Source organism: Setaria italica, chromosome VI, assembly GCF_000263155.2.
Source record: "Setaria italica strain Yugu1 chromosome VI, Setaria_italica_v2.0, whole genome shotgun sequence".
Classification (NCBI taxonomy): Eukaryota; Viridiplantae; Streptophyta; class Magnoliopsida; order Poales; family Poaceae; genus Setaria; species Setaria italica.
The window spans coordinates 28,654,116-28,672,409 of NC_028455.1; the positions used below are offsets into that span (position 1 = coordinate 28,654,116).

An 18,294-nucleotide genomic window follows, 5' to 3' on the forward strand; every position below is an offset into this window, starting at 1 on the left:
CGATTTGATTCGTTACGGAAGATCCGGTGGACTACCAAGAATTGCAAGACATGCTGGGCTTGTAATAATTCTGGACCTTTATCTCTATGCAAAAATTTATTTCCTAAATTTTATCCCTGTTACACTATGTCATTCATTATTCTAATCCGCAGCGTATGGAAACAATTCATAAGGACACACAAAGGTCCATTCAAAGAAGATCTTACATGGAACACAGACTTCCCGGTACGTATGAAGTCTGCACATTTATTACATTGTATAACACAAATATTTCATAACTTATTTTTTTTCCGCACTGTAGTGCTTAAGACAGGAACCCGGGAATAACCTATGTGGCTACTACATCTGTGAGCACATGCACAGTTTTTTGGGACCCAAGGGACCGAAGATGACGCCGCACAACTTTAAAGTACGTAAAATAAATATATTACTAGTTAATTATTTTCTAGCTCCTTATATGTATTTGTTCATGTAACATTCACAAATTTCCAAATTATAGATGTTAAATATTCAACAAGGACTCTTGAAGGAAGAAAGAGTAGCGGCAATATGTGAAGGTCTCATTGGATTCATAATGGACGAGGTGGTAAATCCAAGAGGAGAATTTTATTACGATGGACGACAATTAGACACTCCTCTCAGCAACACCACGACGGGAAGATCGTAGGAAGATACTTTGATTTATTTGTATATATGATCGATTTGTACTAATTAAGCTAGTTGAATTGTGTATATGAATTGTGTATAAGGATTGTGTATATATATAGTAGTTGTATAATTACAAATCCCATTCGTTTAAATACTAGTTGATTTAATTCATTCTAAAAAAATGTCAACTACAAGGTTAACAAATTAAAAGGGCCGCGGCACTACTATACGTATACGTGATGCATGCATGAAAAATTCAGGCGTCACCAGTGCCATGCAAGCGCAATTTAGTCCCGGTTGGAATTGAGCCGGGACTAAAGGGGGTCCTTTACTCCCGGTTAAAATACCCGGGACTAAAGACCCCCCCTTTTGTCCCGGTTGGTTTATCCCGGATGGATATCCGAGAGATATGACCCTTACCAACCGGGACTAATGCTCAGTTTTCTACCAGTGTCCTTTGCCATCCTCTTCCCAGCTACCTTCTCCTGGTCACCGTCATCCTCGCTACCAGCGGGCGTGGAGCAAGCTTGTGCCACCAAGATCAAAGTGCTGCCCTGATACGCCTCAAAGCCAGCTTCCGCTTCAACTTCGCGTCTTCAACATGCCCGTCGTTTCCACCTGAAGGAACAACTCTTTCGTCGTGGAAGGTAGATACAGACTGCTGCACCTGGGAAGGTGTAACATGTGAAGGCACGTCGGGCTATGTTACTTCTCTCGACCTGTCCTACCTCTGCATCTCCGGTAATCTCAGCTCACCGGACATCTTTAAACTTACCTCGCTTCGCTCCCTTTACCTTTCTTACAACAATTTTGATGGAAGTCCATGGCCAAGCTCCGGATTGGAGCAGCTCACGAATCTCAGGTACCTTGACCTCTCTTATTCTGGCTTGTCTGGGAATGTGCCCGTCGAGAAAGGCCAACTTTCCAATTTAGTCACTTTATACCTCTCTGGCCTTGATCTAAAATATTTGAGCCTTAAGATTTTGATTGACAACCTTGTGGGTCTCCAAAATCTATATCTTGATGAGGTCAATATTTCAGTGAGTCCAACCGATTTGGCACATGGCTCTTCTACAAATACAACGACAGGTCTCAAAGAGCTAAGAATCAGGTGGTGGACGATCACCGGTGGCCGTTCTGATACTGTTCTTACTAATCTCCTACTTCATCCTAAGCTTGCCAATTTAGTCACGCTAGAACTCTATTATTTGGATCTTAAAAGTTCGAGCCTTCACACCTTGATTGACAACCTTGGCAACCTCCAAAAACTATATCTTGATTCTGTCAACATTTCGGTCAGTCCAACCGATCTGGCGCATGCCTCCTCTACCAATAAGATGCCAGGTCTCGAAGAGCTAAGCATGACAGGGTGCATGATCACTGGCCGTATTGATATTGCTCTTACTAAGTTCCGATTTCTATCCAAGTTGACCCTTGATGGCACACATTTTAGTGGCCCTGCTCCTGTGCCAAAACGTTTTGTGGAGTTCTCATCGCTCGCAGTTCTTAGTCTTCAAAACTGTGGGTTGACCCGGACGACCTTCCCTTCTTGGATATTTCATATCAAAAGCTTGATGTCTCTCGATGCATCAGGGAATGAAAATCTATGTGGAGAGTTGCCGGAGTTCATACAGGGTAGCGCGTTGCAGGTTTTGATCTTTAGTGGAACCAAGTTGTCAGGAAGAATAACAGAATCTATCGGCAACCTCCGAAATCTGACTATGTTGGACCTTTCTTATTGCCAATTCCATGGCCCTATCCCACCATTTGCTCAATGGCCAAAAATTGAGATGGTTCAACTGTCAAGTAACAACTTAAATGGTTCATTACCTACAGATGGCTACCTTTCTCTACACAACCTAACTTCAGTTTATCTTCGTAACAACTTGATAAGTGGTGTGATACCTGCATCTCTGTTTTCTCATCCTTCTTTGATGGATTTAGATCTCTCACAAAACAATTTCACTGGAAATTTTCTATTGTATCCAACTGTATCTTCTAGTTTGAGAAGTATCGATCTTAGTTTTAACAAATTACAAGGACCTCTTCCAAAACTTCTGTCGAAGTTTGTTGAACTAGAATGGTTGGATGTTTCGTCAAACAATCTCACTGGATCTGTGGATCTAAGTTTCATAAAGAATTACGAGATGCCCTCACTATCACTATCCCATAATAAGTTGTCTGTTGTCGAGGAGGATGTCAATCACTCCTACTTTGAATATCCAGCTATTGGTAGATTGGGATTGGCATCATGTAACCTATCATCTGTACCTAAATTTTTAATGCACCAGAGAAGCATTTCCGATTTAGACCTCTCAAACAACAACATTGGTGGACACATACCTGATTGGATATGGGGAATGGGAGTTCTTAGCCTTAACCTCTCTCATAATTTATTTACCAGCATTAATACAAATTTATCGAATACATCAATTTCTGATCTTGATCTCCATTCCAACAAGATTGAGGGAGCTCTCCCACTACCCCCATCGGGAACTGACCGATTGGACTACTCCAATAACCACTTCAATTCTTCTATCATGCCTGAGTTTTGGTCACATGTTAGCTCCACCAACTCCCTGTCATATAGAAGTTCTGGACCTTTCTTTTAACAACTTCAGTGGATTAATACCACCCTGTTTGTTGAAGCGAAACAAGCATCTTGAGATACTGAACTTGAGAGGTAATAATTTCCATGGATCATTGCCTCAATATATCACCGAGGAATGTGCACTTCAAATAATAGATTTCAACGGCAACAAGTTGGAGGGAAAATTGCCGGTATCTATTATCAACTGTCACTTGCTACAAGTCCTAGATCTTGGAAACAACCTCATAGTGGATACATATCCAGAGTGGCTAGGAGTTCTGCCTTTGTTGAAAGTGTTGGTTCTGAAGTCAAACGGGTTTCATGGTCCCATTGATTACTACCGGATGAACAAACAGACGCATACCTTGTTCCCAGAGCTGCAGGTTCTGGACCTTTCTTCAAATTCTTTTAATGGTAGCATACCTGCACGATTCCTCAAGCAGTTCAAAGCTATGATGGTGGTTTCTTCTGGAGCTCCGAGCATGTATGTTGGAATTATTGAATCATCATCAGCAGCAGCATCTCCAAGCTCTCATCGAAACTATAAGGAGTCGATCACCGTCACGCTCAAGGGGCAACAAACAACTCTGGTACAGATACTTTCAGTCTTCATGTACATCGACCTCTCCAACAACAACTTCGAGGGTGTCATCCCTAACGAGATCGGCGATCTGAAGCTTCTCAAGCAGCTCAACCTGTCCAGGAACTCCTTCACTGGCGTGATCCCTCCTCGGATAGCGAACATGCTGCAGCTGGAGTCCTTGGACCTCTCCTACAACCAGCTCTCTGGGGAGATTCCTCCTGCAATGACCGCAATGTCATTCCTCGAGGTTCTCAACCTCTCGTACAACCACCTGTCAGGGCAGATACCGCAGTCCAGCCAGTTCTTGACGTTCCCGACCACATCATTTTTGGGGAACGACGGGCTGTGCGGGAAGCCGCTGAGACGCTTGTGTGACATCAACCACGCACCATCAGCTCCTGCTACGTCGGGCTCTTCTAAGGAGCTGAACTGGGAAATTTTGTCAGTTGAGGTAGGGGTCATTTCAGGCTTGGCCATCGTGGTTGCGACCATGCTGCTGTGGGGCAACGGGAGGAGGTGGGTCTACTTCCATGTCGACAAGTTTTGGCTGCTTGTTCTGCAGCCGTGGATCTGCCGCCGTCGATGCTGAAATGAGTTGTTCGTGTTTTTATACCTTAAATGATATGTGCAAGAAAATGAGCTGGCATTACGCCCTGCTTTCTCTGGACAGCATTGTAGCATGTATACTTCAAGTTCCGTGAATAAATTTATGTGGTGCTGATGTGCTGCTGTATGTTTGGGCGTTTGGCTACTAACTTTTTTCCAGAGATGAAATTTAGTTGAGGATCCCATATGAAACTTTCATATCTACTCCTATACTATATGATGTTTATTAGATATGATTTATTAAGCAATGAAACTCTGCTTTGCTAAGAAATACAACAGAAGTAGAAAACAAAAACTGCTGAAAAGCAACAAAGCTTACCTTTCTACTCCCTCCGTTCCAAATTATAGGTCGTTTTGGCTTTTCTAGATACATAGATATTATTATGCATCTAGACATAGGGTATATCTAAGTGCATAACAAAATTTATGAATCTAATAAAGTCAAAACGACCTATAATTTGGGACGGAGGGAGTAATTTACTAGATGAACAACATAGCATATACGCAGTTAATGATTGGGCACTACTCCGTGCTAATCCTGAACAACATTTATTATGTATGTTTCTTTTGAGTTTGACGAAAACTATGTGATGCGCTACTCTTTGTGATATTTCGATGCTATTTTGTTGCAAAGAACAAAGTGAGTGAATTGAGGGCCTGATCTAAAATTTTGATATCATCTACGCTGTATAATGTCTCATTGATTTGTTAAGAAATGAAAATATATTTTTCAAGGAAGAAGATTAGAAGAAACGTTGAAACTGTATTATAAAACAGAACTGCTGAAATAAGGAGTTAATACTGAAAGGGAAATATAGTCATGAACTGCTTTCCTATGAACTACTGAGAACATCTTAAGTTATTGCAGCATCAATCTTAGCTAAATACAAAGTCATGTGGCAAAATAGTCCCTAAAGATCTATTACAAGAATTCCAATTCTTTGACATACTTAATTACCTCTTTTGCAACATCACGTCAACTGAGTGTAGGTGCATATTACCAAATATTTTTTCCTTTCAGTTTCCTTGCCTTCTCACGCTAAACCTGAAATGTTCTATTGGTTGCTTGTTGCCTTGTTCCAATGAAATGATTCATGTAGGCTGGTCTACAGGTACATTTGTTTTGGCAGAGGCTGCATATCCATAATGAGGCTGAATTCTAGTTCTTGTCAACCTGTGGCACAACCTTTTTCAAACATATCTGTTTCCTGAAATTCAGAAGTGATTGATTTCTATCCACAAAGTTGTGCCTAGTATGTGTACAGCTTCATCATTTTACCGGTGCTGGTGATCAGCAAAGTGCTCCTTCAGAGACGGAGATAATTAATTCAATCGGCATGTTCAAATGGGAGAGATCAAGCGGATTGAATACAAACCTATCACCGGTCACCATGCCAGAAGACAACAACCTCCTCGAGGTTTTTGACTTGTCAATCCATGGAGGTCAATACCATTTATCGATCTAGTGACCGTGTTCTGGACATCGGACTGCGTTCCCGAACAGGGGCGGTGCCACTGCTATGGCGGGGGCAACGTGGTCAGCTGAAGCCACACACGGGTGCCCAGGGGGCAGCATGCTTCAGTCTGCCCAGCCAATTCGGCTGCGATGATCACACGGCAAACGTTCTGGTTCAGGAATTCCAGACGGAGCACGTTTACCGATTATCGTCATCTGCGCCTAAAATCCCCAAACTACCGTCGTCACTTTCTTCAACACCATAACTTAATTAAATCTCTAGGTAATCAATCAAACATTCCCTGTTACAAGTTCGATGTACTTATTTGTTTGGATAATTGTGGCAGGACTAGGAACTTGATTTTGTCAATTTAGTTGATAACGCATTGAAACCAACCAATTTAGTGGATAATTGTTGGCCACTACCGGTCCTGCCTAAGTGCCTGCGCTGTTGACGTCGTAGCTTGACCTGGCGCTGACTGTGGAGGCCATGCGCGAACGGATCCCTGCAAAGGCAAGGTGCGACAGGGGATGGTCGGATGGAGGGGCGCGGCCGGAACTTTGGCGGGTGGAGGCGGGCGAGCTGAGGATAGGAAGATGGGAGCGGGGAAGAAAAGAAAGTGGCTATCCACCGACTTGTGGGCTCCATTCATCAATGTGATGTAGCAAAAAATTAGGTCAAGCAGTACAGGTAAACTACTGGAGAAGACCTCCTTTGCATACCTAAATTTTCCTCTCTCCTATACCTATAAGTGGTTTTAGGTATTCAAATATACCAATGCTGCTGGAGATTCTCGTAGGCCTCTACTAAATATGCTAGCTAAATTTTCCCACGTAAAATCCACCTCATCTTATTTTCAAAGAGAGATGAGGTAGTCATTAATAAAGAGAGTATCTCAAGCACACATTATGGGCAAACAATTACATTTCTTTATTATGGGATCCACTTTTAATTTTGATTAATGTGTAAAAGTCAAGACGGTAGAAGTGATCTCTTGTGCTAATTTTTATTAAGCTGAATATGGCATGTATACTTTAAAGCTAATGTACTAGGTCAACTGTTGGAGGAGGTCTTAGACTTGGAGTGCTCCTTGGACCATGTGTCCCAGTGTGGTTTCGGAAGCTCTGGAGTCTGTCTAGAGCACTTGGTCTGCCTCATCAGTGGTTGGGTGTTTGGCTCCCATGTGCTAAACTTTAGCACCCATCACATCGGATGTTTGGATACTAATTAGGAGTATTAAATATAGTCTAATTACAAAAGTAATTACACAGATGGAGTCTAATTCGTGGGACGAATCTATTAAGTCTAATTAGTCCATGATTTGACAATGTGGTGCTACAGTAACCATGTGCTAATGGTGGATTAACTAGGCTTAATAGATTCGTCTCGTGAATTAGCCTAGGATTCTGCAATTAGTTTTATAATTAGCTCATGTTTAGTCCTCCTAATTAGTATCCAAATATCCGATGTGACTCTGCTAAAGTTTAACATCTCGTATCCAAACACAAGGGTATAGCGCCGCTCCGATGCACCATCGCTAAGGTCATGAATGTCTTGCCATTCTCACCGACTTGTTGCTGCTGTAAACAGTTAAGGAGTGCCCCAGTTATATTTATATGGTCATGACTCACGGCAGCCTCTATCTCACCGACGTTTTGTGCAGCTACTTTTTCAAAAATGTGCTTGAGCATGTATGTCATTAAGAAGAGCAAGAGTGTTCTTTTAGTTTTGTCTTACGTCAAATCATCTTAAGTTTAACCAAGTCAAATCATCCATGCGAAAAAACATTCGATGTTCGATCTCTAGTCGACTAATTGAGTGTTGCTTTCTTTTTGGGTGGATGGAGTACAAAACAGCCATATCTGTCAAGTGTTTTAAATCTTAGACCACTCGTTGCTATCAATTTGACAATGTTTCGTTACAAGCCATACAGTACCAATTTGTTCCACAAGGTGGAAAAAACAAATCACTCGCCACATAAAAGCATGGAAATATTCATCAACAAACCACCGTGTAAGACGACATCGCGAAAATGCCAAGCATATCCATACATGGTCATGGAAAAGATAAATTCATACAAGGTAACTAATAATTAGGTGTTCCAAACTTTCTTTTTACGAGGGCGTCCAAACCTTTTGATGAACGAAGCATCTCCTTGCAGTGGATGATGGCTTGCTCACCGCAAGATCTGCAAGTTGTCATGCTTTGGTAAACCCTTAAATTCCTAGAATTGACCATTGTTGGCCAGGTAGTGATGGAAATGTAGGTCGTGTTCCGTGTAGAATAGGGTAGAGAAGTCTCTAGAGAATTAAGTCGGTGATGTTGAAATTGCTGTCACGCCAAACCACAATGTAAGACATGCCACCGTGTAAGACAAGAATGTCAAAATTCATCAAGAGACTTTATCTACGACAAACCACCGTGTAAGACATGCCAAAAATGCAGGGCCCGGTGGCCCACCAATAGTGTGGCAGCATACCCATGTATATATGGTCCTGGAAAGGTTAAATTCATATAGTTTAGGTGTTCCAACCCCCTTTATTTTTTGCGAGAACGCCCAAATTTTTTGATGAACGAAGCATCTCCTGGAAGTGGATGGTCCGCCTCGCCACAAGGTCTGCAAGTTGTCGTGCTTTGGTAACCCCTTAAATTCCTAGAATTGACCACTGTTGACCAGGTAGTGATGGAAATGTAGATCAGTGTTCCGTGTAGAATAGGGTAGAGAAGTCTCTGGAGAATTAATTCGGTGATGGTGAAATTGCTGTCGCGCCAATGTGTATTATTGTAGCATGCTGCGAGCCCTTTAATCCGTCATCGATCATTGACTCAATTATGTTATTCACTTAGACTAGCTATGCCGGTACGTCTTGCTAAAGGCTACATTTCCATTTGGCGATTTCTCCGCTGATGCTGATTATATTGTTAGCCATAGTACTAGACCATACTTTTACAAAATTATATTTCTAATTTCCTACGATATACTAGTATACTCTGATGACAACCATCCTGTGTAACGGTGAAAAGTACAATCATAGTTAAAAAAGGAATTAGAAAAAAAGAGTGCGCATTTCTAATAACTATATATTCATATTACTCTACTTTTTACAAGTGTTGGTCCCTCACCGTCGACTCGAAGTCTTGGTCCTCGCCTAAGTCATCCATCTACAGCCTATTTAAAAGTTGCTTCCAAACCTAGCTCTTGCACTATCATAACTCATAACAAGCACCGAGCATCTCTACTGAAATTCCCACTATCTTCAAACCATGTTTCTTTGCCATCCTCTTCCCAGCTACCTTCTCCTGCTCACCGTCATCCTCGCTACCAGCAGGCATGGAGCAAGCTTGTGCCACCAAGATCAAAGTGCTACCCTGATACGCCTCAAAGCTAGCTTCCACTTCGACGCCACGCCTTCAACTACTTGTCCGTGGTTTCCACCTGAAGAAACAATTCTTTCGTCGTGGAAGGTAGATACAGACTGCTGCACCTGGGAAGGTGTAACATGTGACGGCACGTCGGGCTATGTTACTTCTCTCGACCTGTCCTACCTCTGCATCTCCGGTAATCTCAGCTCACCGGACATCTTTAAACTTACCTCGCTTCGCTCCCTTGACCTTTCTCACAACAATTTTGATGGAAGTCCATGGCCAAGCCCCGGATTGGAGCAGCTCACGAATCTCAGGTACCTTAACCTCTCTTATTCTGGCTTGTCTGGGAATGTGCCCGTCGAGAAAGGCCAACTTTTCAATTTAGTCACTTTACACCTCTCTGGCCTTGATCTAAAATATTTGAGCCTTAAGATTTTGATTGACAACCTTGTGGGTCTCCAAAATCTATATCTTTATGATGTCAATATTTCGATGAGTCCAACCGATTTGGCACATGGCTCTTCTACAAATACAACGACAGGTCTCAAAGAGCTAAGCATCGGGGGGTGGACGATCACCGGTGGCCGTTCTGATACTGTTTTTACTAACCTCCTACTTCATCCTAAGCTTGCCAATTTAGTCACACTAGAACTCTCTTATTTGGATCTTACAAATTCGAGCCTTAACACCTTGATTGAAAGCCTTGGCAATCTCCAAGGACTATATCTTTATACTGTAAACATTTCGGTCAGTCCAACCGATTTGGCACATGCCTCTTCTACCAATACGACGTCAGGTCTCAAAGAGCTAAGCATGCAGTGGTGCATGATCACTGGTGGCCGTTTTGATACTCTTCTTACTAAGCTCCCATTTCTGTCCAATTTAGTCACTCTAGACCTTTCAGTCTTTGATCTTCAAAATTTGAGCCTTCATGCCTTGATTGACAACCTTGGCAACCTCCAAAAACTATATCTTGATTCTGTCAACATTTCGGTCAGTCCAACCGATCTGGTGCATGCCTCCTCTACCAATATGATGCCAGGTCTCGAAGAGCTAAGCATGACACGGTGCATGATCGCTGGCCGTATTGATATTGCTCTTACTAAGTTCCGATTTCTATCCAAGTTGATCCTTGATGGCACACATTTTAGTGGCCCTGCTCCTGTGCCAGAACGTTTTGTGGAGTTCTCATCGCTCGCAGTTCTTAGTCTTCGAAGCTGTGGGTTGACCCGGACAACCTTCCCTTCTTGGATATTTCATATCAAAAGCTTGATGTATCTCGATGCATCAGGGAATGAAAATCTATGTGGAGAGTTGCCGGAGTTTATACAGGGTAGCGTGTTGCAGGCTTTGATCATTAGTGGAACAACGTTTTCAGGAAGAATACCAGAATCTATTGGAAACCTCCGAAATCTGACTATGTTGGACCTTTCTAATTGCCAATTCCATGGCCCTATCCCACCATTTGCTCAATGGCCGAAAATTCAGATGGTTGACCTGTCAGGTAACAACTTAAATGGTTCATTACCTTCAGATGGCTACCTTTCTCTACACAACCTAACTGAAGTTACTCTTGGTAACAACTCGATAAGTGGTGTGATACCTGCATCTCTATTTTCTCATCCTTCTTTGAAGTATTTAGATCTCTCACAAAACAATTTCACTGGAAATTTTCTATTGTATCCTACTGTATCTTCTAGTTTCAGATGGATCGATCTTAGTTTTAACAAATTACAAGGACCTCTTCCAAAACTTCTGTCGAAGTTTGTTGAACTAGAATGGTTGGATGTTTCGTCAAACAATCTCACTGGATCTGTGGGTCTAAGTTTCATTAAGAATTGCAAGGAGCTCGAGTATCTATCGCTGTCCTACAACAAGTTGTCTGTTGTCGAGGAGGATGTCAATCACTCCTACTTGGAATATCCAGCTATTGGGTTATTGGGATTGGCATCATGTAACCTATCATCTGTACCTAAATTTTTAATGCACCAGACACGTATTTACGATTTAGACCTCTCAAACAACAACCTTGGTGGACACATACCTGATTGGATATGGGGAATTGGAGTTATTAGCCTTAACCTCTCTCATAATTTATTTACCAGCATTAATACAAATTTATCGAATACATCAATTTCTGATCTTGATCTCCATTCCAACAAGATTGAGGGTGCTCTCCCACTACCCCCATTGGGAACTTACCGATTGGACTACTCCAATAACCACTTCAATTATTCTATCATGCCTGAGTTTTGGTCACATGTTAGCTCCGCCGACTCCCTGTCATTGGCAAACAATAGTTTTACTGGAGAAATTTCCCATTTGATCTGCAATGCAACAGATATAGAAGTTCTGGACCTTTCTTTTAACAGCTTCAGCGGATTAATACCACCCTGTTTGTTGGAACAAAACAAGCATCTTGAGATACTGAACTTGAGAGGTAATAATTTCCATGGATCGTTGCCTCAATATATCAGCGAGGAATGTGCACTTCAAATAATAGATTTCAACGGCAACAAGTTGGAGGGAAAATTGCCGGTATCTATTATCAACTGTCACATGCTACAAGTCCTAGATCTTGGAAACAACTTCATAGTGGATACATATCCAGAGTGGCTAGGAGTTCTGCCTTTGTTGAAAGTGTTGGTTCTGAAGTCAAACGGGTTTCATGGTCCCATTGATTACTACGGGATGAACAAACAGACGCATACCTTCTTCCCAGAGCTGCAGGTTCTGGACCTTTCTTCAAATTCTTTTAATGGTACCATACCTGCACGATTCCTCAAGCAGTTCAAAGCTATGATGGTGGTTTCTTCTGGAGCTCCGAGCATGTATGTTGGAATTATTGAAACAACATCAGCATTAGCTTCAAGCTATCATCCATACTATAAGGAGTCGATCACCGTCACGCTCAAGGGGCAAGAAACAACTCTGGTACAGATACTTTCAGTCTTCATGTACATCGACCTCTCCAACAACAACTTCGAGGGTGTCATCCCTGACGAGATCGGCGATCTGAAGCTTCTCAAGCAGCTCAACCTGTCCAGGAACTCCTTCACTGGCGTGATCCCTCCTCGGATAGCGAACATGCTGCAGCTGGAGTCCTTGGACCTCTCCTACAACCAGCTCTCTGGGGAGATTCCTCCTGCAATGGCCGCAATGTCATTCCTCGAGGTTCTCAACCTGTCCTACAACCACCTGTCAGGGCAGATACCGCAGTCCAGCCAGTTCTTGACGTTCCCGACCACATCATTTTTGGGGAACGACGGGCTGTGCGGGAAGCCGCTGATACGCTCGTGTGACATCAACCACGCACCATCAGCTCCTGCTACGCCGGGCTCTTCTAAGGAGCTGAACTGGGAAATTTTGTCAGTTGAGGTAGGGGTCATTTCAGGCTTGGCCATCGTGGTTGCGACCATGCTGCTGTGGGGAAACGGGAGGAGGTGGGTCTACTTCCATGTCGACAAGTTTTGGCTGCTTGTTCTGCAGCCATGGATCTGCCGCCGTCGATGCTGAATGAGTTGTTCGTGTTTTTATACCTTAAATGATATGTGCAAGAAAATGAGCCGGCATTACGCCCTGCTTTCTCTGGACAGCATTGTAGTATGTGGTGCTGATGTGCTGCTGTATGTTTGGGCGTTTGGCTACTACCTTTTTTCCGAAGAAGAAATTTAGTTGAGGATCCCATATGAAACTTTCATATATACTCCTATACTATACGATGTTTATTAGATATGATTTATGAAGCAATGAAACTCTGCTTTGCTAAGAAAAACAACAGAAGTAGAAAACTAAAACTGCTGAAAAGCAACAAAGCTTACCTTTCTGATTTACTAGATGAACAACATAGCATATACGCAGTTAATGATTGGGCACTACTTCGTGCTAATCCTGAACAACCTTTATTACGTATGTTTCTTTTGAGTTGGATGAAAACTATGTGATGCGCTACCCTTTGTGATATTTCGATGCTATTTTGTTGCAAAGAACAAAGTGAGTTGAATTGAGGGCTTGATCTAAAATTTTGATATAAGGTCTCATTGATTTGTTAAGAAATGAAAATATATTTTCCAAGGAAGAAGATTAGAAGAAACGCTGAACAGTATTATAAAATAGAACTGCTGAAATAAGGATTTAATACTGAAAGGGAAATATAGACATGAGCTGCTTTTCTATGAACTACTGAGAATATCTTAAGTTATTGCAGCATCAATCTTAGCTAAATACGAAGTCATGTGCAAAATAGTCACTAAAGATCTAATTACAAGAATTCCAATTCTTTGACATACTTAATTACCTCTTTTGCAACATCACGTCAACTGAGTGTAGGTGCATATTACCAAATATTTTTTCCTTTCAGTTTCCTTGCCTTCTCGCTCTAAACCTGAAATGTTCTGTTGGTTGCTTGTTGCCTTGTTCCAAAGAAATGATTCATGTAGGCTGGTCTACGGGTACATTTGGTTTGGCAGAGGCTGCATATCCATAATGAGGCTGAATTCTAGTTCGTGGCAACCTGTGGCTCAACCTTTTTCATGAAATTCAGAAGTGATTGATTTCTATTCAGTAAGTTGTGCCTAGTCTGTGTACAGCTTCATCGTTTTACCCGTGCCGGTGGTCAGCAAAGTGTTCCTTCAGAGACGGAGATAATTAATTCAATGGGCATGTTCAAATGGCAGAGATCGAGTGGATTGAAGACAAACCTATCACCAGTCACCATGCCAGAAGACAGCAACCTCCTCGAGGTTTTCAACTTGTCAATCCATGGAGGTTGATAGCATTTATCGATCTGGTAACCGTGTTCTGGATATCGGACTGCGTTCTCGAACAGGGGCGATGCCACTGCCATGGCAGGGGCAACGTTGTCAGCTGAAGCCACACACGGGTGCCCAGGGGGCAGCATGCTTTAGTCCACCCGGCCAATTCGGCCGTGATGATCACACGGCAAACGTTCTAGTTCAGGAACTCCATACGGAGCGCCTTTACCGATTATCATCATCTGCGAAAATCCCCAAACTACCGTCGTCAGTTTCTTCAGCACCATAACTCAATTAAATCTCTAGGTAATCAATCCAACATTCCTGTTACAAATACGATGTACTTGTTTGTTTGGATAATTGTGGCAGGACTAGGAACTTGATTTTGTCAATTTAGTTGATAACGCATTGAAACCAACCAATTTAGTGTATAATTGTTGGCCACTACCGGTCCTGCCTGAGTGCCTGAGCCATCACCATCGTAGCTTGACATGGCGCTGACTGTGGAGATCATGCGCGAACAGATCCCTGCGGAGGCAAGGTGCGACAGGGGACGGTCGGACGGAGGGGCGCGGCTGGAGCTGTGGCGGGTGGAGGCGGGCGAGCTGAGGATAGGAAGACGGGAGCGGGGAAGAAGAGAAATTGGCTATCCACTGACTTGTGGACTCCATTCGTCAGTGTGATGTAGTAAAAAAATAGGTCAAGCAGTATAGGTAAACTATTGGAGAAAGCCTCCTTTGCATACCCAATTTTTCCTCTTTCGTACCTATAAGTGGTTTTAGGTATTCAAATATACCAATGCTGCTGGAGATGCTCGTAGGCCTCTACTACATATGCTAGCTAATTTTTCCCATGTAAAATCCACCTCATCTTATTTTCAAAGAGAGACTCGATAGTTATTAATAAAGAGACTATCTCAAGCACACATTATGGGCAAACAATTACATTTCTTTATTATGGGATCCACTTTTAATTTTGATTAATGTGTAAAAGTCAAGACTGCAGAAGTGATCCCTTGTGCTAATTTTTATTAAGGTGAATATGGCATGTATACTTTAAAGCTAATGTACTAGCTCAACTGTTGGAGGAGGTCTTAGACTTGGAGTGCTCCTTGGACCATGTGTCCCAGTGTAGTTTCGGAAGCTCTGGAGTCTGTCTAGAGCACTTGGTCTGCCTCATCAGTGGTTGGCTTATTGGGTTATAGCGCCACTCCGATGCACCATCGCTAAGGTCATGAATGCCTTGCCATTCTCACCGACTTGTTGCTGCTGTAAACAGTAAAGGAGTGCCCCAATTATATTTATATGGTCATGACTCACGACAGCCTCTGTCTCACCGACGTTTTGTGCAGCTACTTTTTCGAAAATGTGCTTGAGCATGTATGCCATTAAGAAGAGCAAAGAGTGTCCTTTTAGTTTTTCATAAATCAAATCATCTTATGTTTGATCAAGTCAAATCATCCATGCCACTGCAGCTATTTCCCGGCGAAAAAACATTCGTTGTTCGATCTCTAGTCGACTAATTGAGTGTTGCTTTCTTTTTGGGTGGATGGAGAACAAAATAGCCATATCTGTCAAGCGTTTTAAATCTTAGACCACTCGTTGCTATCAATTTTGACAGTTGTTTCGTTACAAGCCATACAATACCAATTTGTTCCACAAGTGGAAAAAACAAATCACTCGCCACATAAAAGCATGGAAAAATTCATCAACCACCGTGTAAGATGACATCGCAAAAATGCCAGCATATCCATACATGGACCTGGAAAAGTTAAATTCATACAAAGTAACTTATTAGGTGTTCCAAACTTTCTTTTTACCAGAACATCCAAACCTTGTGATGAACGAAGCATCTCCTTGCAGTGGATGATGGTTTGCTCACCGCAAGATCTGCAAGTTGTCATGCTTTGGTAACCCCTTAAATTCCTAGAATTGACCACTGTTGACCAGGTAGTGATGGAAATGTAGATCAGTGTTCCATGTAGAATAGGGTAGAAAACTCTCCGGAGAATTCATTCGGTGATGTTGAAGTTGCTGGCACACCAATGTGTATTATTATTGTAGCATGCTGCGAGCCCTTTAATCTGTCATCAATCATAGACTCAATTATGTTATTCACTTGACTAGCTATGCCGGTACGTCTTGCTAAAGGCTACATTTCCATTTGGCGATTTCTCCGTTGATGCTGGCTATATTGGTAGCCATAGTATTGGACCATACTTTTACAAAATTATATTTCTAATTCCCTATGATATACTAGTATACTATGATGAAAACCATCCTGCAGCGGTGAAAAGTACATCCATAGTTAAAAAATAGAAAAAAAGAGCACATTTAATTTCTAACTATATTCATATTGTTTTTTATTCATATTGTTTTTTAAAAGTTTTGTCCCTCGCCGTTGACTCGAAGCCTTGTCCTCGCCAAGTCATCCTGAAAGGAATTGGTGCTCGTAGCCTAAGAGGGGAAGGGGGTGAATTAGGCAATCTAAAACCTTAACATATGGCTTCCACTACTTTGCATGAATGTAAACTAGACCATTTTATCCAAAAAGTGCATTCTATCGTTGATCTAGTGTGGAACCCTCGTCCTAAAACAAGGTTTGCAACCTAGAGCCAATCCTAACAAGGTACTACACTAAGGAAGTAAAGGCACACAAGTTGAAAGTATGAAATGCGAAAACGTAAAGGAGTGGATGAGGATAAGCAAACTCTTGACACAATGATTTATCCCGTGGTATCGGTAGGCACTAAGCCACCACTAGTCCATATTGTTAAAGCACTCACACAAGAGTATTGCTTTCCGATCACCAAGTCTATTCCGGGACACCCCTTAACTTGCCATAAAGGCTCGGCCACTAAGACTCATGCCAAGTTCTCCGGTGTAACATCCCGTTTTTAGAGCATTTAAAAATATGGACTTTTTAAATTTTTTTCTTAAATTAAACATGCTTTCCTTTTCCCTAAACATTCAAATCCTTTTTAACAATAAACATGGCATAAAATAACAATATATGTGTTGCATTTGGTGGCTCTAGCTATCTCTATTTCTCAACCTTAGGAATAATTCCTTCTCCCAAATCCTGGAAATAAAATTCCATAAATTCCCTCTTCTGAAAATCCTAAGAATCAATATTCAAATTTAATTGAACACCAACCCAAACAAACCTCCGTCAAGCCACTACTCCAAACTCTAATCTCTCTAGATCTCAAACTCCCTTCAAAAAAGGAATTAGAAAAAAAGAGCACATTTAATTTCTAACTATATTCATATTATTTTTTAAAAGTCTTGTCCCTCACCGCAAGATCTGCATGTTGTCATGCTTCGGTAACCCCTTAAATTCCTAGAATTGACCACTGTTGACCAGGTAGTGATGGAAATGTAGGTCAGTGTTCCGTGTAGAATAGGGTAGAAAACTCTCTGGAGAATTCATTCGGTGATGTTGAAGTTGTTGTCGCACCAATGTGTATTAGGCCTGGTTTGGTTCCATTTGCTTATTTTTAAGTAAGTGTCACATCAATGTTTAGATACTAATTAGGAGTATTAAACGTAGACTATTTACAAAATCCATTATATAAGTGGAGGCTAAACGGCGAGACGAATCTATTAAGCCTAATTAGTCCATGATTTAACAATGTATTGCTACAGTAAACATTCACTAATGATGGATTAATTAGGCTTAATCGATTCGTCTCGCCGTTTAGCCTCTATTTATGTAATGGGTTTTGTAAATAGTCTATATTTAATACTTCTAATTAGTATCTAAACATTCTATGTGACAGGTGCTAAAAATAAGCAAAGGGAACCGAACGCCCTATAAGTTTACTTCCATATCTTGATGGTGATGAATTGTGAATTGTGTACTGCAAGCGGCTGTTTGATAATTCTTGATGAGGTATACTGCAGCCCATCTGGTTTCCGAGCTCGGCATCCGCGGCTGTCCTCAACTGCAGCAATCGAGCTCAACGTCCCGCCGGCAACCTTGATTGCGGTCTCCCTGACACCCGAGGCCGGGATCCATGGTGTCGGCGACAACATGGCGCCATACTAGTTACTACTCCTACTCCTGTCGGATGGCCCCAGCTATCCCTCGACGACTTCGCGTCGATCCTTTGGAACAACGACATCGAGGATACGCCCGCCATGCGTGTTCTGCGCTCCCGCGCGGCTCGCATGCGAAGCGTGGTAGGCCACCACAGAGGATCTATCGCTCACGGCCCTGCTTAGGAATATATATTCTGATGAGCCCGGAAGGGACACCCATGGTGTTTGAGCAACAAACTCGTGTTGA

At 42.1% G+C, this 18,294-nt stretch overlaps 3 protein-coding genes across 5 annotated transcripts; all 3 read left to right on the forward strand.

Annotated features, from left to right (window-relative positions):
• Window positions 1-1,100: 1,100 nt before the first annotated feature.
• On the forward strand, window positions 1,101-3,275 carry LOC111257582 (probable leucine-rich repeat receptor-like protein kinase At1g35710). Its single transcript, XM_022827424.1, has one exon. It carries the CDS (start codon window positions 1,986-1,988, stop codon window positions 3,258-3,260), a length of 1,275 nt encoding a protein of 424 aa, XP_022683159.1. The 5' UTR covers window positions 1,101-1,985; the 3' UTR covers window positions 3,261-3,275.
• LOC101784636 (receptor like protein 30) lies at window positions 3,275-4,554 on the forward strand. The gene has a single exon (XM_022827425.1). The coding sequence runs from the start codon at window positions 3,583-3,585 to the stop codon at window positions 4,408-4,410; it is 828 nt and encodes a 275-aa protein (XP_022683160.1). The 5' UTR covers window positions 3,275-3,582; the 3' UTR covers window positions 4,411-4,554.
• A 4,513-nt stretch (window positions 4,555-9,067) lies between these two features.
• On the forward strand, window positions 9,068-14,945 carry LOC101753035. 3 transcript variants are annotated; one of them, XM_022827547.1, is made up of 3 exons: window positions 9,068-9,443; window positions 9,523-9,564; window positions 14,529-14,945. In XM_022827547.1, exons 1-3 carry the CDS (start codon window positions 9,149-9,151, stop codon window positions 14,690-14,692), a joined length of 501 nt encoding a protein of 166 aa, XP_022683282.1. In that variant the 5' UTR covers window positions 9,068-9,148; the 3' UTR covers window positions 14,693-14,945. The 3 variants fall into 3 exon arrangements, 1 of the variants encoding a protein (XP_022683282.1); XR_002678173.1 differs by having other exon boundaries at window positions 9,079-9,443; window positions 9,523-14,310; window positions 14,529-14,926; XR_002678172.1 differs by having other exon boundaries at window positions 9,079-14,310; window positions 14,529-14,926.
• The last annotated feature ends 3,349 nt before the right edge of the window (window positions 14,946-18,294 follow it).